This window comes from Brassica napus, chromosome C3 (assembly GCF_020379485.1).
Source record: "Brassica napus cultivar Da-Ae chromosome C3, Da-Ae, whole genome shotgun sequence".
NCBI classification, from domain to species: Eukaryota; Viridiplantae; Streptophyta; class Magnoliopsida; order Brassicales; family Brassicaceae; genus Brassica; species Brassica napus.
Window position 1 is genome coordinate 9,294,818 of NC_063446.1, and position 21,700 is coordinate 9,316,517.

A 21,700-nucleotide genomic window follows, 5' to 3' on the forward strand; every position below is an offset into this window, starting at 1 on the left:
ACTAGTATATATATAATGGAGTAGAATTTTTTTATTTAAGAAAACTCAACCTCACAATTAGTACTTAATTAACTCACATATGCTATATTATTTATGTGATGCAGTATCGACTTCGATTCTTTAATCGGCAATCGTTGTGTGTATATTTGATACTTTGTGCAGCACGTAATGTGCATCAGTTGGTCTAACTCTAGACTAATTTTAATTCATTGTTCTCTTGGATTCCTATACATTGCAATGCACTTCCGGGAGATTTGCTGTAAAAATAGTATGGAGTTGATGGTAAAATAGATCATTAACTTTTTTAAAATGTATGCTATTGCTAGATTGTGTATCTTTTTTTTTTTTTGAGCAACTCTAGATTTGTGTATCTATGGACTAAGATTAATGTGGATGTTTGGTTTCAAGGAATTTCTATCCTAAAAGTTTCTACTTTTTAGTTTCCCATCCTCGCAGTGTGATACATTTATATGCTACATATTAATGTGACTGGATATTCGTTCATCTTTCTTATTTTCATTGTCATTGTGTGCATCTATATTATGAGATATTATATATCAACACTTTGTTCCTATTCTCTCTGAAATATATTAAATTAACGTTGTCGCTTTGGTATATGAAATCTTGGGTCTTTTGTCTTGGGAAGTGCAGCAACACACGCCCTGTTTCTTTGGCTCCTCCTGGAAATCGACAACCCCACAAAAAACATTCGTCTTCATTAAAAAATACCAACCCCTTTAATATCTCTCTAGAGTCAGTATGATCCATCCTACATTGTCAAATTAATCGATGAAGTGTGTACTAACACCCTCTAGTATAACCAAGTCGTACTAGTGGTTTGGTGAAGATCATTGATTCTCACTCGATGCATACTTTGCTAGGATTTGTTCTCCTTAGACTGAATGCTAGGTTCAGCCTTGGAGTAGTCAAACTCCTAGTTTTGCACATGAAAATGTAAATACTTGTGTGAGCAAAAAAAAAGAGAGGGTTTTAGAACATTGATACCCTTGTTGTTAGTGCAAGAGATTAATTTCACAATGGAACTCTGAACCTATCAATACAAACTGTTAACTGCGTTAGTAAAAAAATTCCAAATGCGTTAGACGTCTGTAACCTCATAAATAGAAAATGCAATACTCTCTCTGTTTCATTATAAGTGTCGTTTTAGGTTTCGGCACACGGATTAAGGAAACAATTAATTTTGTACATTTCCTATAAAAAAACACTATTACCTATACACCTAACCATATTTCAACCAATAGAAAAATAAATTTTACATAAAATTAATAATTTTGCATTGAAAATCGAAAACGACACTTATTTTGTAACGAAAAAAATTCTGTAAAAAGACACTTAATATGAAACGGAGGGAGTATTAGTTTCCCCTTATTTTGTATGTCTTCGTTTTATGGAATACTTTTCTATATGCACCAAGTGAGAATCAAAACAAAGTTCTTTCACTTGGGACACTTTATTTTACCTCTATGTAATATATATACACTCTCATTTAAGCCTCAGTCGTCGTTCCTGTTATAGTATCAAATTATTATAACATGGAAACACAACCCTGAATGCAAAGAAAATTATTATAACATGGAAACACAACCCCGAATGCAAAGAAACAGTTGTGGGTGTAGAGGCAAAACAAAGTGTATTTGACTTGAGTATAGGTTTCTTATGTACCTTAGTTAATTTTTATTTAAGTGACTCAAAAGCCAGCGTTGCAAATGAATTAATTGATAGATTAATGGATAACATGTACAGGTATTAATGTTATTATGACTTTTCTTTGGCAAAAGAATGCCATTTCAGTCTATCAAGTATATAAATAAATACATGTAACCTAACACAACTATTGGAAAATTAAACTTGAAATACTTGGTAATTTTAGAGGACTTTTTTATTATTATTGAGATTTCTTAGAAAGGATCAGAGCATGTTAAAAATAAGAAATGGAAATCCAAATGTGCTGCTGCTTAAACATGATTAATACGATTTTTTCTGAATTGTTAGCAAATTCTAGGGTGCGAAAATTAACCGTTTGCTTCATTTATCTTTTAATGTTTTGGTAGATTCCAGTGGTGTCTTCAAGGGTTAACAAGTAGTTTTGACTTTTGATCTCAGTTAACATTTTTATTTATCTTTTCTCCAGACTGGAGAAGATCCTTGATCGATATGGAAAAAAACATGCTGATGATCTCAATACCCTGGTAATACAAACATTTTGAATATTTCCTCATGCAGTATTTAAGGATATAAGTAAGGCTTAGAGAGCTCCATATATACTGGTCAGAACCAACTCACAGCGTCATGTTTCAACTTACCTTTTGTGGGCATTGGCTCACGGGCATTTAACGACTGCGTGTATCATTCCTATTTTCGAGTTGTAGTTCTTAAATATTGTTTTCAACATGGAAGAGGTTATCGATCGATGCTCCCTTAAGAGTAGTTTTCGATAAACATATGTAAACACATGTTGAGAACAAATTTCTTAAAACTTGAGTTTGTGATGAACTATTATTCGCCGAATGTTCATGTGTGAGGTTATTGGTCCACCTGCATATCAAATTTCTTAAATACACTGGTCCTTTACCGCCACTTTTATCCTTCTCCGTGAACAGGATCTTCAGTCAAAATCTCTGAACTATAGTTCACACCATGAGCTACTAGAACTTGTGGAAAGGTTAGTACTAACTGAGACTATTTTTGCTCTCCTCCTTTCATTACAAATGTATTAGGGTTTCTTGTCAATCTGTGCATATATGCAGCAAGCTTGTGGAATCAATTGTCGATGTAAGCGTGGATTCCCTCGTTGAGCTAGAAGATCACCTTGAGACTGCCCTCTCTGTAACTAGAGCTCAGAAGGTACATTGACTCCATAATGTGTTCTCTTTGTTTACTTTGTTTGTCGAAAACGATTGTGCACTTATATTTAATTTGTTGCAGGCAGAACTAATGTTAAAGCTTGTTGAAAGTCTCAAAGAAAAGGTTAGATTTGTGATTTTATAGCACTTATAGATATATTCTCGTGTTGAGAGCCTCAAAAACACTTGTGTGTTGTATTAGTTTCTCTAAGTGTGCTTTATGAGCTCGCAAGTCTACATCAAACTTCTTCACAATGCATCTTGTCTATTAGGGATGTTGCAAATGTTTTGGATACCAAAATCTGAAATTAATTGATGTACATGTTGTCCTTTTAAAAACAGGAGAATCTGCTGAAAGAAGAGAACCAGGTTTTGGCTAGTCAGGTAACGAAAAGCTACATTCTTTATAAATATGCAAAAGCTAATAAGCACTTCTTACATATATACACACACTCTTACTTGCAGATATATACATATATAATATATATAAGCACTTTTAATTTAAAAAATATCTCGAGATTAATTAGAGCATTTTGGTTTTTGATTAGATTTTGTTTATTCTGTTTTCGTGTGCCAATGTTTATTCTATTTTGGTGGGAATGTTATTGAATGAAAACCAAAATTTCTTTGGTCTGGTATTGGTTGAGGAAAATCTCGATTCGGTTGTGCATATAGGAACGTTTATGAAAATAGTCTAAATTTTTAAGTAAAGTAATAATAAAATTATTATAGATGAGCACAACAGTTTAAAACCCAACCCTGAAACCTAAAAGTAAATTCAAAACTATTTCATAAACCTTGATACTGTTTACCTTAAAAATTATGAAGTGGTATAGTTCTTTAAATATAAAAGATTCAGTCTTTTTATACTTTGGGGTTTTGAGGTTTTCCCCAATTATATATCCAATGAAGGCTGGGTTTTGATAGATATATAATTTTGATATAGTAAAATCTATTCCCTGTTGTTGGACATAATTGGGTTTTGGTAATTTGGTTTGAGATTTATGGAACCGATTGGGGTTTTTGTTGTTATATGGTTTAGGTTGGCTTGGGTACGATTGGTAGGTTCAAGTATCTAGCCATAGCTTTCCTAGCTAGTTCAGCCAGGTTGATTATAAACTGGAAAAGCTTGATACCTGCTTTGGAGAAAGATGCATGTTCTTTAAACTTGAAAGACCTAGAAGCTTGAAAGTCAGAAACAAGACAAACTAAATTTTGAAATCCAGATTGCTATATATTTGATGGTTGGTAGGAAAAAATAACTAAATTTTGAAATCCAGATTGCTATATATATGATGGTTGGTAGGAAAAAAATATTCTCTTGTATTAATAAATCATAGAAGGCAAAAAGAGGAAGTGAATATGTTTTTGAGCTATAAATTATCTTTACAGATTGAGAAGAAAAAACTTGAGGGAGCCGAAGCTGATAATATAGAGATGTCATCTGGACAAATATCCAACATCAAACTTCCTGTAACTCTCCCGCTGCTTAATTAACCACCTTTACTCGGCGGTTAATCAAAAAAAGAAACATAATCTAAAGATAACCGATGTAGGTTTTACTTTCCGCTGCTTAATTAACCACCTTTACTCGGCGGTTAATCGAAATTCAAAACATATAATTAAAAAATAACCTATGTCAGCTTAACTCCCTGATAAAGATGCACGTTGTACATCTTAATTCTCTCTCTGGCTGAGAGGTTGTGTAATAACTATGCTTAGATTAAATAAAAAAAGATATCTATTTAAGACAAAAGTTATGGATCTTTGTACCTTCGTCGAGAGAGAAGATTGTAGCGAGTTAGTGTTTGTGTCCTTCGCTACTGGTAAGACTTTGTATTTGCTTCATGGTGAGGATGTTTACTGCCCAATTTGCAACAGAAACGTGGACCTCTCTGTATTTATTGTCTTCGAAGTTAATATGCATTTATCTAGTGTAACTAGCGCTGTCAATTGGGCGGCATACACCCAAATGGGTGTGTCCAGTTAGGCCATATAACACTCATACCCAAGAATATCCATGCCCATATAACACTCATACCCAATAGCACTCATACCCAAGTTAGCCTATGCCCACTGGAAATAACCCAAGACCCACCCATTATTGTTTTTTTTTTGCAAATAGTTCAATTTTGTTCATAATCAATTTTTGTAAAATAAATTTATAAACTTATATACTTATAGCAAATAAAAGTTATAGAATTTCTTTAAATCCAGCAATAAAAATTCAAATATGACTGAAATTGAAATAGTCTCAAAGACATTTGTTTTTATTGATTCTTTCACAGAAATATTGTATGATCTGTTGGCGACATGCCAATAACAAGGATCACAAAATCAATTGTGATAGCAATCTTCAACCTGCTTGTCTACTTGTGTCTTCAGCTTGCAAGAAGGAAAAAAAAAGTCTTAACACCAATTCTTTCAAAAACAGAGCTTTTGTAATAGTCTCTAGACTCTGAACAGCAACGTACATGATCAAACAATATGCAAAGTTCGAAGCTAAGGCTAACTCTTTGTTGGTTAGTGGTTACTCTTCAACACTAATCAATAAGCAAAGTACAAGATCAAACAATAATGAGCAGTAAACTATCATCCATTAACGTCACACTACCGACTCCTGCCAGCACAATGTTCTTGCAAAACTACCCAACAATATATCAAAACTACACAGTATTACTGTCAGTAAGCTTCAGCAAGGTGAATGAACGAAATGAATATCAAGTCAACTTCTACTAGAACTTCAAGTAAATACGAGTTTTACTTGAATGAGTAAGGTGTAGAATCATACCTCAATTCAAGTCTATAGACTCTCCACTCTCTTCTTCTTTCTCCTTCTCTTTATCCTCTTCTTCTTTCTCCTCTTATGTCTTCTCAACAGACTCATCACCTACCCAAAAATAATAATTTCATGAAGATTCTGAAGCAATTTATTATATGAATAGATTATAACCAACACTTACCAATTTCAGGAAATCTAATTGCCACCAAAACAAAGTGATAGAGATGAATCGATTCCCGAATCAAGAAACATGTGAGAAGTTCACTAAAAACATGTCAGGCACACACACAGAGTTGACTTTGAGATAAACAAAAACAAGAACTCTCCTGAAGACTTAATGTCATTGAAACTAACTAAAAGGATACCTCACCAGCTAAAGAGTCAACCTTTAAGCTTAAAATGAATTTTTCCGATGACAAAGAAAGTAACAATAAGATCTCAGTTTCTTCCTCTACAACCTACTCAAACAAAATCCCACAAGCTTCACAACTTAACCAATCAAATTAAGTTATGACCATCACATAACCCGGGATCAAAGCTAAAACTTGAGAATCATACCTGAAATCGCTGAGGAGAAATGGAGACAGAGCTAAACCTCCTTATAAGCAGATGACTCCTCTACAAGTAAGAGAAACCTTCAATCAAAAATGAGTTTTAGTTTAAAGGTTTCAATAAACATATATTTGGATGAGAAAACTTCAATCGAAAACAAAGGAATGGTTCGAAACTTACCACATAAGAAGACAGCTAAAGGAAGTTTCAGAGCTAGGTTACTGATTCATAAGGAAGACGTAAGGGAGGACTCGCGGCTACGAAAATATGGGAATGGAGAAGAGAAATGGTGGAAGAGAAGAAGAGAATCGTCGAACGGGAGAAGAGAAGAAGAGAACGTGAATTTTCAGTTTTCTCCAAATTGTCTAAACCTAGAAATTAAGTGTTTTGGACCAGCCCAACACCCACTTGGTTTGGACCAGTTAGCCCATGGGCAAAGTGGGTCTTTATCCCAGTTAGACCATAAGTTATTTGGGTATGACCATCACCCACCCATGTTTGTTTTGAATGGGTGGCCCAACCAATTGGCACCCCTAAGTGTAAGGGTCGTCATGGGTTTTCTAAGGGCCTGCGTCGGTCTCATTTGGCCCAATAGGTTTACTTCTTAACATTACTGTTCATGTGTCCAACCCACCCCTTTAAATAATCCACATTTACAAAAAGATATTCTTTTGTTGCAGACTTCTTCGTAAATCATTTCCAATGTATTTTGCTATTTTCACTTATAAAATAGAGGAACTCTATAATAGAAGTGAGATATGCGTATTTTTTTAAAATAGCAATCTCTAAATGTAGAGTAAAACTAGAAGAATATTATTTATTCTTCTATAAATAGAGAAAAAATAGAGATTAGAGCATTTCCAATGTACACCTCTATAATTTCCTCTAAAATAAAGATTTCTATTATAGAGGTGAAAATGCTTCAATGTATGCTTCTATAACAGAGTTCCTCTATTTTAGAGGAAAATATAGAGGATAGTTACTTTTTGCCTCTATATTTAGAGGTGAAAATAGTATATCTCTATATTTTCCCCTATAAATAGAGGAACTCTATTATAGATGCATACATTGGAGCATTTTCACCTCTATAATAGAGTTTCTCTATTTTATGAGAAAATATAGAGATATAAATAGAGGTGGGTCGGAGATGGTCTTATAGATGAAAGAAATAAAGGTGGGTTGGAGTAATTTCACCTCTAAATGTTATTATAGAGGTGAAAATAGCAATGGGTTGGAGATACTCTAAGTTGATCTTTTGACAATAACAATTAGTCGTTTTGATTAGGATTAATGATGTATTTATGTTTACCACCAAATTCCTCTGTGGAAAATATACTCTTATAACAAAAGGTGGTGGTGCTTTCTGCCCGTTCTCAAGTCCATGGATGTATCAACATTACGGAGTAGGCATTGAACTACAACATCTCCACATAATAACAAAGGGTAATGTATATTTAGAGATCGGTAATGTATATTTAGAAATACATGGGTAATGTATATTTAGACATGCATGGATGAAAATTAAGCAGAATAAAGGAGACTGATGCTGGAAACGTTTCAGGAAGTCATTTCATGAAACTAGAGTAATCATACTACCATGGTATTTAAGAATTTATAGAAATACAAAAACAACAACTACACGATGACGTAACAATAACATCCACCTGTAAGAACATCAGAAACAAATGCGACGCTTGCTACTATTGTAGATAGATGAAAGTTTTGTTCTCACAATTTAGCAATGGGATGTAAGATTATTGTGTCCAAATAATTGTGGAAAACTAAAACTAAAAACAAGTGAATCCAATTTTTTTTTAAATAGCAGAATATGATTGTAAGAAACTGACAAAAATCACATAATAGTGGATGATCTTAAAATATCAAACAAATTATAAATCATCTAAATAAAATTTATACCATTAAAATTCACAACTATAACATTATGCAATTTACTCAACTGCAACGGGTTCGGCTCTCAATATTCTTATGTCTTTTTTTAAACACATTCTTATGTCTTATATTTCTTCCGTTTCATAAAATTACATATTTTAGAGAAAAATTTTGTATCAAAAAAATATATTTTTTGCATTTTTAATGGAATTTTTATTAACTAATTGTAAATTTTAAAAAAATTTAATTATACTTATTAGATTTTTATTGGTTTAAAACTATGAGAAAATATAATCACAAAAATAAGCATATTTAATGTGTTTTATTAAAATGTGCGAAAAAACTAAAATATGTAACATTTTGAAACAGATGAAATATGAGAAAAGGTCACACAAAAATAATGGTTCACAATTATATAATTGACCCCTTAAACTAAAAATAAAGGTCAATAAAAAAAAATTCATGCGCAAAACACAGATAACCCCTAGTACTATTAAAAAGACGTTCGAAGACGACTTCAAAGTGAACCAAGTGACCACAATAATTATGGAGTGGGAAGCTTCTTTTCTTGATTAATCATTTTATCTGGTTAGATCTTAATGACCAAGTCTAATCGTAAAACTAGGGTAAAATATATGACTAATTCTTCATAAACAGTATTTGAACACAACAGAAAATCATACCATTACTTATTAATGTAAATACTCAAACTAATGACTGTACAATTCGCAGCAATTTGCTTATAATGATGTTATACATATGTGCTATTTATAAACTATAGTGCAAAACCCACTGAATTCCCATCACAAGTCTGTAATAGTAGTTGGAATTCCTGAACAAAAAAGAGAATATCTAAAAAAATATGTTGCATAGAATCATAAATTTTACTCATACTTTTGCTTATTGAGATCCTTGACAATACATGATTCAAACTAAATAATGGATTAGTTTCAGTGTTAGAAAAAAAACACAGAAAATATGTATTGGGTACTCAAAATGAGTAGCTTGTTAAAGCATTGTTTTAAAAGTTGCTAGTAGAGAATTAGATAATTTGATCCTTATGGATGCCAATGTTTGATCTTCAGCAGTCAGCACATAAATCCATACACAGATACCGTTTTATAAGGAAAAAGAAGTAGCCGTTATTATTGATGTCATTAGAAGACTTGTTAGTTTTAATCCTAATTAGAAGACCTCGAGTGAATTGAGATAGATAATTTTACAAAGGTCATCAAATGAAACCAAAGAAAGAAAGAAGGTCACTTGACTCCACACAACGGTCACTTGCTAAGAAGCTGCGACTGGGACCACCAAGAAACAAAAGAAAGTAATCCCATCAAAATACAACTCGTAAGCTCTAACGGACCGACAACGTTCATAGAATCTGTTTTTTATTATTAAAAACAAAAGAATAAATTGAAAAAACGTGAAGAGTCATCAATCAAACACTTCTTTAACACTGATACGTTAAACCACCACATGCCCAAATTCTTTTGTTTATTTCCTTAATACTCTCTTCCTCTTTCCTTTTTCCTTTTTCCTTTTAGACGTGTTTTTGACTTACTTTTAAATGTCCGTATTACCCTCACGGACTCCATTATTACCACTTTGAAAGTCTTCAACATTCATTACCTTCCCTCTCCCTCTCTCTCTTTATATTAAAAACCTCTTTTTTCTCTCCTAAAACAAGTATCTCAAAGGTAGAGAGAAAGAAACACATCAATCTTCGAACTCAGAATTCTCTTACACGATGTCTTGTTCCGTCTGCAATTCTCCGGTTTTTTCTCCGTCGTCGTCTCTTTTCTGCAGCAAACCTTCTATCATCCTCTCTTCGCCGCAAGAAACCATCTCTCTCACTCTTTCTCATCTCAAACCTTCCTCTCCTTCCGCCGCCGCGGCGTCCCTCAACTCGCCGTTCCGTCTCCGTTTACAGAAACCTCCGACCGGTTTCTCTCCGGCGTCGTGTACCGGCCAATCTCCTCCCGGAGGGGTTCTGAAACGCAAACGCCCCACGAGGCTTGATATACCGATCGGTACCACCGGTTTCGTTGCTCCGGCGACGCCGAGGGAGGAAGGTAGAGAGGTGGAGAGGGAAGGCGATGCTTATTCTGTTTATTGCAAGAGAGGAAGGAGAGAAGCTATGGAGGATCGCTTCTCTGCTATTACCAATCTCCGAGGAGATCGCAAACATGCCATCTTCGGTGTTTACGATGGTCACGGAGGAGCCAAAGCGGCTGAGTTTGCGGCCAAGAACTTAGACAAGAACGTTTTAGAAGCAGTAGCTGGTAAGAGAGACGAGTCAGAGATCGCAAACGCGGTGAAACGCGGTTACTTGACCACAGACGCTGCGTTTCTCAACGAGAATGACGTTAAAGGCGGTTCTTGCTGCGTCACGGCTATGTTCAGCGACGGGAACATCGTTGTCTCCAATGCCGGCGATTGCCGCGCCGTCATGAGTGTTGGAGGCGTCGCGGAGGCTCTTTCTTCCGACCACCGTCCGTGTAGGGATGATGAACGCACAAGAATTGAAACCACGGTGAGAATCTTGGTTTTAGAGTTACACAAACGTTTAATTGGTGTTAAAAAAAAAAAAAAAAACGTTTAATTTAGAAAGTATAGTTTCTAAAAATAGATTCAATTTTTTTTTTGTGCAGGGCGGATACGTTGATACGTTTCGAGGTGTATGGAGAATTGAAGGATCTTTGGCTGTGTCAAGAGGGATCGGTGATGCTCATCTCAAGAAATGGGTTATAGCCGAACCAGAGACAAAGACGTTGAGAATCGATCAGGACCATGAGTTCTTGATCTTGGCATCTGACGGTCTATGGGACAAAGTGAGTAACCAAGAAGCAGTAGACATTGCTCGTCCCTTCTGCCTAGGAACCGAGGAGAAGCCATTGTTGTTGGGCTGTAAGAAGCTTGTCGATCTTTCGGCTTCACGAGGCTCATTGGATGATATTAGTGTGATGCTGATCCCTTTGGACCAGTTCATATAAGAGAGATCCTTAGATATTTTAGATAGAAATCTGGAGGGCTTGCGTCCATTTAGCTTTATTTAACTTTGATATAATTCATTTTTTCATTCTTTCTAACTTGAAGAAGTGGTTGTATGAAACGAGCATTTGGTCGAATTTAATCTAATTATCAGTTCCTTATTATTATTATCCTACGAATTTTGTCTATGTTACAATCCAAACACGGGGTGGATAGTTACTTAATGCAAGAGCATACAAGTTATACCTTTGTTGCATTAGTTCAGGTGTGTACACCTTGACGTGACTGAATAGTTAGAGAAGAATGATAGCAACGTATACGAAAGTTTGAACGAAAAACATTGAGTATGTTTGTTCTGATTTGTGGCTAAGTTTGTTGTGCATCGTATCTGAAAATTAGAACATGATTTGTGGTGTAGACGTGTGTTTTGGGGATGTCTTAAAGCTTAATTTGCTCTTTGGTTACCTTAGAATTTAGAAAGAATGAACGGACCCAAGCTATTCGGGTAAACAACTTCTAACAATTTTCACCAGCATTGGGCCAAACAGGAAATCAATTATTTCATCACAAGTAGTTTAATTTTGATTATCAGTTGTATTTGTATCTCAAACTAGTTTCCATGTAAAGGTAATATGTGTTTTGATTTTGTCTAGTTGTTAGAATGTCGTTGAATCTGTTTATTCATTCGTGCTCTCTACTTTCAATCCTTTAGACATTGAAACTAATGAAACCACCTAAGAAATAAAATTCATTGTGAAATAAGACTCGGTGGTGAGCCTTTGAAAATAGTGAAATGGAACACATGAGCTGGCTATTATGCTCTTTCTCGTGGCAGTTGGATGGATGAAAGACGGACACAAGATTTTTTGGACAAAACTTGTGGAATGAGATCTAACAAGTTGACTCTCATTTTTTTTGTTGGAACGGTTGACGAGATTACTAGTGGATCGAATGACACCACAAAAATGATGAAAGGATATTTGATACTGCACAAGATTTAACTCTAGGTGAATCTCACCCAAAGAACAAAGTCCCAAAACTCAAGAACAAGACGACCTTAGGTTGAACTCTGTTATTTTATTGATGTAGTGTAAAAGTGTGTTGTACAAAGCGACACAGAGCCTTATTATTACGCTCACAGAGGTATATTCAAGACAAAAAAAAAACTCAAAACAACAAGACTTTTGCAAAGAAAAGAAAACAAAAAACTAACATTTGTGGTTTAAGACCAAAAAGGGAAAAAACAAGAAAAAAGGAAGAAAATTTACATAAACTATCTTGCGGCCTAAAACTATGGTGTGTCAGATGGGATGAATGATCGTTAGGAACTACTAGGTTGGTCCATCTTATCTGCATAAATCGTTTAAATTGAAAATACCTAGTTTAGATGTATCTTGATCCAGGTTGGTGCTTGGCTGTTTTGATGCGTTCTGGTTTATTTGGTGAGTAGTCCTTGGTGTAGTAGTATCATCCTCAGAGTTTTCTTGGCTCGAGTCTTTAAGCTCTTCCACGTTCTTGATGATCAAAACATCTTCTTGGTCCATTTACTTCCTATTGGCTTCATGGTCGACCATGTGGTCATCCTGAAGCTTTGGTGCACGGTTTCATGACAAATAAGCACATTTACCTTAGTATGTTACTGTGTTCTAGTTTGAGGCTTATGGAGGTTTAGTTGGGTAAAATTTTTGGTTAACTTTCCATTTGGGCCGACCAAGTCTTCATGTGGCCCGTCTTTTGGCATAATGGTCGTTGGTTCGTCTCTCGGCCAGATGGTTGATGCGAGTTCCTAGCCTACTATGCGAATAGCAGTTTGCATGGATAAATTGGAACCTTCCCTCACCCTATGGACTCTGGAACATGTCATGGGAGTCTTTTTGACCTAAGATATGTTTCTGAGCAAAGGTTTAGGACGCTGACATCACATAGAACACAGATGCAAGCAATGTTGTTGAATGTTGACATGGATTTAACCCCTTAACTTTCGATGCATTTCATATCAACAAGAGTTAAAATAGATTAGAAATTATGTGGAACAAACATAAAAAAGGTTTATGTCAAATTTATCAATATGAAAGGTCTAGAGCCGGCCTAAGTATTTGAAGGCCGCGGAAGCAAACAAAATTAATGGATATGGGAGGTAAGAAAAGAGCTGCGACTCCTCAGCAATTTAAACACATTTACAAACCATCACAACTAGACTATAAAAATAATGCAGTATTCAACGGCCTCTAAATATTTATTTGAATTGAAAGCACAAGCAGACAAGCTCAAGCTTTCTTTGTTTGAACTTGGGGTGGGCTCTGGTATATATACCTTAATTATATTTTGTCCAATAACTCATTTCCAATATATCACTATTAGAGAATGTTTAGTTTCTCACGCTTCGACATGAGATCATCCACAAACGTTTGTTTTTATTACTTAAGAAGACAAAAAACTTGTATGACTTATAACAACCGAAAGCAAGATCCTCCACCGCCAAAACAAGTCTCTGTTTCTTGTAGTCTTTGATTGCTTTGTTAAGCCTCTAAATTAATTCGTCCACCGGTTGAATTAAAACCCTTGAACTGAGAACCGTTACTACTTTTGGTTGTGTCTTTTGTTGGTCATTTTAGTCTAGTAGTAGTAGTTATCACATCGTCCACATTTTACGTATTCACATTAGACTTTCAACCATTTCGATGATGGACACTTATGTTACTTTGAATCAACACTATGAGATTGTCATAAACATTTTCATAAATTGAAAACTCAACTTTATTTCAAAGTAAATTTAAAATTTGTGCGGTGATAATGATTACCGACACGAAGAAGGTCGATAAAAGGATAAGGAGAACAAAATAAGAAAAGAAGGATTGTGTTTGTGAAAAGAGGAAGAAGACAATGGTCAAAGTAAGAACGAAAAAGCAACACGTGAAATATAAACTCATGTTTTTGTGTTGTAGGCGGAGAATACGTTGCTGTTTCTTTGTTTTCTTAATGGATTCCAAAACGGCATGTTGTTAAGCTTTTCTCTTTTTATTGTTTGTTATTTTACTTTACCAAACAAAGTCTCCGCCAATTTAGCAGTTCAGTCCCACACACACATCATGTGTTCCACCAATTCAATGTAACTAAACTAAATGTTTGTTGATCATTTTGTTGTTCTCATCTCATTGTTTACAAGACGAATGACATTTGAAAAGAAAAAGTTGCTGAATTATACTTCTCAACGAAACCATAACTTAAAAATAATTAAGCATTTGAAAAACATCAATAATAATATATAAATCACATTCGCATGCACGATATCGAAGACAAAGTTCGTCGCCTACGGCTGGCCATTGGTTGGCATTTACCATTCTTTAGACGTTAGAAGCAGTGTCGTTGCCTGTGGTCCCTCAATTTTAGCATTGAATATATACTTTAGTGAATCAAATCATGAAGAAATACATTTTTTTTATAGTAGCCTGTTTTTGAAATTCGAATTATCTGATTCTAAGCATTAGTTTAATGTCTTAATCTAAAATGCATTTGCCTAAAACTTTGTATCAAGAAAGATTTATTCACTTTTAGAATCACTAGGCTGCTTCCATTATTAATTTGAAGTAATGTGCAGTCTTCACTGATCATTAATTGGACTTTTGACATTTGAAGTTACAGTCAAAACCTTACAATTTTGCTTACAATTTTTTTAAAAAATATATCATCATATTAAACTTTGCATAAATACATAAAACTTTGCATTCAACTTTATTAAACTGCAATAGCAGTTCACATAACATTGTGACGGTCCATACCTCCTCAACTACGCTTATAATGCTTCCACCGTCCAGATTCCACAATTTTGTTATGAGTAAAATACCCATGATACTGCACCTCTTACTACTGATCGATAGGATCGTTATCCTTGTGATACGAGGATCAGTGTGCATGATCTTGAACCGATCCTATATTAAAAAGTCGAAGATGATGTTTTTAGAGGTTTCTCCGGAGTTACAATAACATAAGCATGTTGTATTGTCGGCCACCTTGGTTTAGAGTTTTTTCTGCTTCGTTTTTGTCTTCTTCTCCCACGACACTTATCAACATAAACAGCAACTTCTGTCTCTATTGTGTTTTGCTCTATTGTGTTTTGCTCTTTGCCATGCATCTTATAGTACCCAAAAATACTAGTATTATTTTATTTAAAGAAATTATTAAAGCAAATCAACATATTGTCTCTAGAACCACGCGACTTAATTTCAAATAGTTCCTGACTATATTAACTTTATTTTCATATACTTTGCTCTTTTCCGAGTAAATACATGACCTTATTACTTTTCTCTTTTCCGAGTATCTTATACATATGTCTGAGTCGATTTCGATTAGAAAAGAAACATTAAAGTGAAATTAAAGTTAGTACCAGCGAATGGCATGTTGCACTTGCACTTGGATTGTCTGATATGTTTTCCAAGTGGATTGCTCGATCTGTAACTTGGTAATATGGTATGGGTCCATTAAATCTCAAAATGATATCTTATTTTTGAACTCTAATCGAAAGGATAACCTACAAGTGGTGGACCGTTGATATAGTACTTCATGTTCACGGAAGGGCAGATCTCTCCCAGAAGCTAACAAACAAAATAAACTTATTTAACAACATACCCCATATATCTACCCTTTTATATACGATAGTTGCGGCGGATTTTCTTTCAGAAAATGACGTTTTCTTAATATGTAAATAGCATAATAGATGGCTAATCTATAGAAGCAGCAGAAGTATTTGAACTTCTTATTTATTAACTTGCTTTTTTTTTTGTCAACCCATGAGTTTGCTAGTAACTGATAAGTATATTGAATAAATCCTTGATTATCTTTTTTCTTGGTCAGCATTATTAAAATAGCATTTTTCATTTTCATTTCCTCAAGGATCACGTTGAGTAAATTTCTATGTTTTGTTTCCTAACGAAACAACAAAAATATGCTATTTAAAGTAGATGCGGTGGTGGAGGCACGTCAACGGTGCAATCTTCGAGCAGAAACATAAGTGAGTTCGGACAACTGGAGTCTTTGGTGCTCTGTTGGAGAACGTGGACCAACAGCTTCTTGACACGTTAGATTCACAAAGTAGACCCACCAAAAATATACTGCTTTAAAGTTTAAAGTGATGAACCTCTCTTTCTCATGTCTCGGATCAAACTTCGTTGGACAACTAACTCTGTCGCTAAACGTACTTGCAGTGTACCTATACACTCTCGTCTACATTGATTGTTGACAATGATTAAGCGCTAACAATTCAAAAAATTGCTTATTTTTAACATATTTTACTACTCTAGTTAATTGTATATAGAGCGCGTTGTGTCTCAACTTAAAATTATGATGGCGAGATGTGTATTGGTATTAGGCAATAGGGCTTGACAGACTACGTAACCATATCAAGCAAAGTCTATGTTTAGTTAATTCAGTTTGGGTTCGGTTTTAAGCTGGAATCCAGTGGGCAATTTTTTATATAAAATTGGTAATCAATTTGGTCCGGTTTGGTAAAGGGAACTGATTGGTTTATTGAAAATTTTAAAGTTCTTTGAGGTTTTTCTTTTCTTTTCTGATTGCTTACAAATTATAATTGATGTCATTTTGTAATTATAGGCTAAAAGTTCTACGTATATGATTGGCTTATTACGTGATATACTTTAGTATCACGATTCTAAGAATAGTGAGTACTTGATTGGTAGATTACTACCGAATATTCCATGTCTGATCGTGTATTAACTCGAGTTAACAAAAAAGAAAAGGAAGCTGTAATGCATATCAACAAAAGTCAACGGAAACAAATGTCCTAAAATCAATCGACACGTTTAGTTAGTTTGCCGTTCCCATAATTCGTCGGAGAGATCTCATCACTCAGGCCATGTTAGTTTACCTATCGCACGACCTGCGACATGCGACTTCGTTTTGCTGTCACGTAACATGCGACCTGCGATTGGTCACATATCGCAAGTCGCAGGTTGTTGTTCGTTTTGATATCGCGCGACTGATCGCGCGACTAGTCGCGGATTTCCATTCAAGTCGCCGGAAAAACAGCGACTAGAAATTAAGAAAATTTTGATCGCGCGACTGGTTGCAGGTCGCAGATCGTAGGTCGCGCGACACGTAAACGAACATAGTTTTAGTCGCAGGTCGCATGGTTAGTCGCAGGTCGCAAGTCGCAAGTCGTAGGTCGCGCGACACGTAAACGAACGTAATTTTAGTCGCAAGTCGCAGATCGCAGGTCGCAGGTCGCGCGACACGTAAACGAACACGGCCTTAATGGCCTCAACAGTAAATGTAAACAAACTTTTTCTTTGTTGAGAAATAGTCCCCATTTTCAAAAGTAGAATATTTTAAAGTTATTTTTGTTCCAAAATAATAAATTTTATAGAATATTAAAGTATTTTAATAGTTAATGTTGATAAGTTGTATATTTTTAAAAAATATTAATTGAAAATATTTGAAATGATTAAATATTATTGGTCGATAATTATTGAAAAACGTATAGTAAAATAAACAATAAATTTAATTGTAAACTTCTATTATATTTTTAATATGCGTAAATACTCTATAAATTTTATTTTTCAGAAACGGATGGAATATATTTTTTCAAAAAAATAAATATATATATAGCCTAAAAACAAGAGCCGTTGACTTATCCATTTTAATATTTTTGTAAGTTTGACATTTGTAAAGTAAACATGATACTTGAACATGATAATTATCTTGTCACAAAAAAAGAATATGATAATTATCAAAGGGTACCCAATCAATACCCATAAAACTCGAAATATCAAATTTAAAGGTACAAATTAATACTAGAAAATATTCAAACATAAACAAAATAATTTAAACACTTAATTGTACATTCCAATTGTTCTAAAATATATGAAATTTTAGGTCAATCCACAGCTATTAAGAAAAGTACTTTTCATATAAAATATTATTAAAATTAAAATTAAAATTATTTGACTAATTATAAATAGATTATAAAATACCACTAATCTAACAGCTTTTAATAAAATTAAAGGTTGCATATAAATATGAAAATATCCTACATATTCAGCATATAAAATTCTATTAAACTTCATAAAAATGGAGCATTTATCTTGATATAGTATTTAAAATGAACTTAGTAATATTGGAACTCAAAATGAATTCAGATCTAAAATAAATAAAATCTACATAATCCGAAATAATACTAAATCAAAATAATATTTCCTCGGTTCTTAAAAAATAAATGATTTAAAATGAAGTTGTGTTTTACAAAGATAAATGTTACCTTTTCTATATATGACACTCAAATAAAATAACAGTGTCTAAGAGGTAACGGATCAACGGACCTGATCAAACCGCAACTTGAATCTTATTATGGATAAGGATAATATGGAAAGTACACAACATCCCAGGAACATCACCAAGTGTCGTACTGACTTCATCCATCCATTTGTCTAATATTATAATCAATAATTCGAGAGTTCTCCAGAATCACATCTGTTCTGAATTCCCAAGTGGGAAACTTTTTATTGTATTTTAAAATGGCTTAAAATGACTTTACGATTTCAAATGTCGGAAAGACAAGTAGAAAAGAAACGTCCACGTCGGAAATTAATAAAACTCCCAACTTTATTTGTCCTTCACATTTGACACTTCCACACACGTATATATACCGTCGTGTGTACTTCATAATTTTACACACCAAAGTTAGTTAACAAACAAAAACACATGGAGAAACAGAGCATCACAAACACTTCTTCAGCTTCGTGGATTCGAGGTTCTTGTATCGGAAGAGGATGCTTCGGAACGGTAACCAAAGCCGTGAGTAAGATCGACGGAGGAGTTTTCGCCGTTAAGTCAGTAGATCTCTCCACGTGTCTTCCTTCTCAATCCGAGTCCCTCGAGAACGAAATCTCTATCCTCCGCTCTCTCAAGTCTCACCCACACATCGTGAGGTTCCTCGGGGATGACGTGTCTAAAGAAGGAACGACGTCGTTTCGGAATCTCCATTTGGAATATTTACCGGAAGGTGACGTGTCAAACGGTGGAATCGTAGTTGACGAAACTCTCCTCCGCCGTTACGTATGGTGTCTCGTCTCCGCTCTCGGTCACGTTCACTCTAACGGAATCGTTCACTGCGACGTTAAGTCGAAGAACGTTCTGGTCGTTAACGGCGGAAGCTCCGTTAAGCTGGCGGACTTCGGATCGGCGATGGAATTTAAAAAACCGACGGCTGAGATTGCGCCGCGTGGAAGTCCGCTTTGGATGGCTCCGGAGACGATCAGGGGAGAGTATCAAGGACCGGAGAGTGACGTGTGGTCTCTCGGTTGCACCGTCATCGAGATGCTCACCGGAAAGCCTGCGTGGGAAGACAATGGATTCCACTCGCTGAGTCGAATCGGGTATTCAAACGAGCTGCCGTTTATTCCGGCGGGAGTTTCGGAGCTCGGTCGCGATTTCTTGGAGAAATGCTTGAGACGAGATCGGAGTCAGAGATGGAACTGCGATCAGCTTCTGGAGCATCCGTTTCTGTGTCAAGATCATCACTCGTTTGTCACCGAGTCGTCTCCGCGTTGCGTATTGGACTGGGTCAACTCGGATTTCGAAGAAGATGAAGTGAGCGATGTATCTAGAGTTGAGCCTATGGTTTCGGCCATGGCAAGGATGAGTAAACTAGCGACGAGCGGAGGGGTAAAATGGGAATCAAATGGTTGGGTTGAGGTGAGAGCCAATGCTTTCGAAGAGTCAGGGGCACAATTGGAATATCTAGTTTCAACAAGGGTAGAATCGGAATTGAACACGTCCGTTAGACCGCCGGGAAATGAAGAATCGACGTCGGCGATGACGTGTGAATTATTGCTGTTACTTGTGGTAGAGAATATTCAGATATATGTCAAGTTTTACAGCATTATTATTCGGGTTATATATTTTTGTTATCATCATGAATATAATAATAAGAAGAAGTTGCGAAAAAAATCTCTTTCATTCTCAGCCTTAACTTTTTATTCGGTATTGCATGTGATTCGGATCGGTCTATCTATTTCTTGAAAGCTCTTTTACGTGGTGTGATGAGCGTCCTAACTCTCAACTGTTGCCTCTTATTTGTTGATAACTCTCGTTTACACAAATCCCATCTTGCTTTGGTAGTGGTAGCTTCTTGACCAAGTATTATTATTTTTATTATATATTCAGGACGAACTAAGAGCAAGGTTTATTGGTGTTTCTTAAGAGGGGTTGTTAGCATAAATAGGAATTAAAATAAAAGAAAAAATGTGATTAAAGCAGGAGACGTCCCTTAATTAGGAGCGCGAAGACACGGGTCTGAGCCGCCACGTGTCACATTACTGCTGGGGAAGAGGAACGGTGTCGTCTCGACCGTGAATTCTTTTTTTCTTTTTTTCTTTCTCTCCTGCGAATGGCGATTCAATGTCTCCTCCATCGTCTTCTCCACTATCATCTCCTCTCTGTTTCAAGCTTCTCTTTGGTCAAACAACAGGTAAGCTCGTATCTCTTCTCTAGATCTATAGTAATACGATGTGCGAATCAACGATTTGATGTTCCTGATGCAAAATTTTCAATCTAGAATTGAAATTTCAATTATTTTTTTTTTGGTTTCTTGATTGAGAAATCAGAATGATGAATCTCTGTTGTGTTGTTGTTATAAGGTCTGGTGAGCAAGCGTGCACTGCTTATGTGATGTTCAAAGGATTCTTATTCTCAAAAAACTGCAGTTTTACTCACTGTATAGGACCGTGTACAACGAGAGGCAAGGTAAGAGCTGCTTGTTTGTGCTGTTTTGTATTTGTGTAACATCATGTTCGATCAAGAAAGGATGAAACTTTTTGTTTAGCTTTTTGTTCCGGGTCGATCTTGTTCCTGTTATGCTAAAATGTTTGTTTAAAATGTACTTTGTTTCAAAGTTTGTATAAAATGTTCAAAGTTTGTTTAAAAAGGTTCAAAGTTTGTATAAATTGATCTTGTTCATGACATACTGTTTCTGATCTTGTAATGCAGGTATTGTATTCATCAGAGAGTGGACCATTGTGCTGCGGTTGGAGAGGTCACGAGAGTGGAGCTTTGTGAAAGGTGTGTGTTTCGATCAGGTGAGAGAGTGTTGTAGTCTTGTGTCTGTCTTGTATTCACCATTGTGCTGTTGTTGGAGAGGTCACGAGAGCTGTTGTTGTTGTCTTGTAGTCTTGATGTTGTTGTAGTCTTGTAGTCCTGTGTCTGTCTTGTATTCAGGAGATAGAGGTCAGGTGTTGTAGTCTTGTGTCTGTATGTATTCACGAGAAATGTTGCTGTTGTTGTAGTCTTGTGTCACGAGGTCATGTATTTGTTGTTGTTGTTATATATCTGAAATACACTCATCTTTATATGTGTCACTTGTTATATACTTCACAAGGATAAATCACAAACACACTCATCCACTCTATCTTTCATCTCACGTTTTCTCTCCATCCTCTCTATCTTTCATCTCATGTTCTCTCCCTTCTGTTTCCATATCTGAAACAATTTATATTTTGTAAACAAGAATCTAAAACAAATCTTGCATGGCTTCCTCTTCTCATCACAATTTGGATGGTTCAATTGATGAAACTTTTGAATCAAACATTTGAGAATTTGTGCAATGATC

At 35.3% G+C, this 21,700-nt stretch overlaps 2 protein-coding genes and 1 pseudogene across 2 annotated transcripts; all 3 read left to right on the top strand.

Annotated features, from left to right (window-relative positions):
• Positions 1-1,747: 1,747 nt before the first annotated feature.
• LOC111203586 (MADS-box protein FLOWERING LOCUS C-like) lies at positions 1,748-6,082 on the top strand. Its single transcript, XM_022697471.2, has 7 exons — positions 1,748-1,764; positions 2,153-2,210; positions 2,622-2,683; positions 2,769-2,865; positions 2,947-2,988; positions 3,207-3,248; positions 4,257-6,082. The coding sequence occupies exons 1-7, from the start codon at positions 1,748-1,750 to the stop codon at positions 4,359-4,361; spliced, it is 423 nt and encodes a 140-aa protein (XP_022553192.2). The 3' UTR covers positions 4,362-6,082.
• A 3,612-nt stretch (positions 6,083-9,694) lies between these two features.
• Positions 9,695-11,246, top strand: LOC111204397 (probable protein phosphatase 2C 25). Its single transcript, XM_048752402.1, has 2 exons — positions 9,695-10,624; positions 10,743-11,246. Exons 1-2 carry the CDS (start codon positions 9,839-9,841, stop codon positions 11,082-11,084), a joined length of 1,128 nt encoding a protein of 375 aa, XP_048608359.1. The 5' UTR covers positions 9,695-9,838; the 3' UTR covers positions 11,085-11,246.
• A 7,439-nt stretch (positions 11,247-18,685) lies between these two features.
• On the top strand, positions 18,686-21,442 carry LOC106421704 (annotated as a pseudogene).
• The last annotated feature ends 258 nt before the right edge of the window (positions 21,443-21,700 follow it).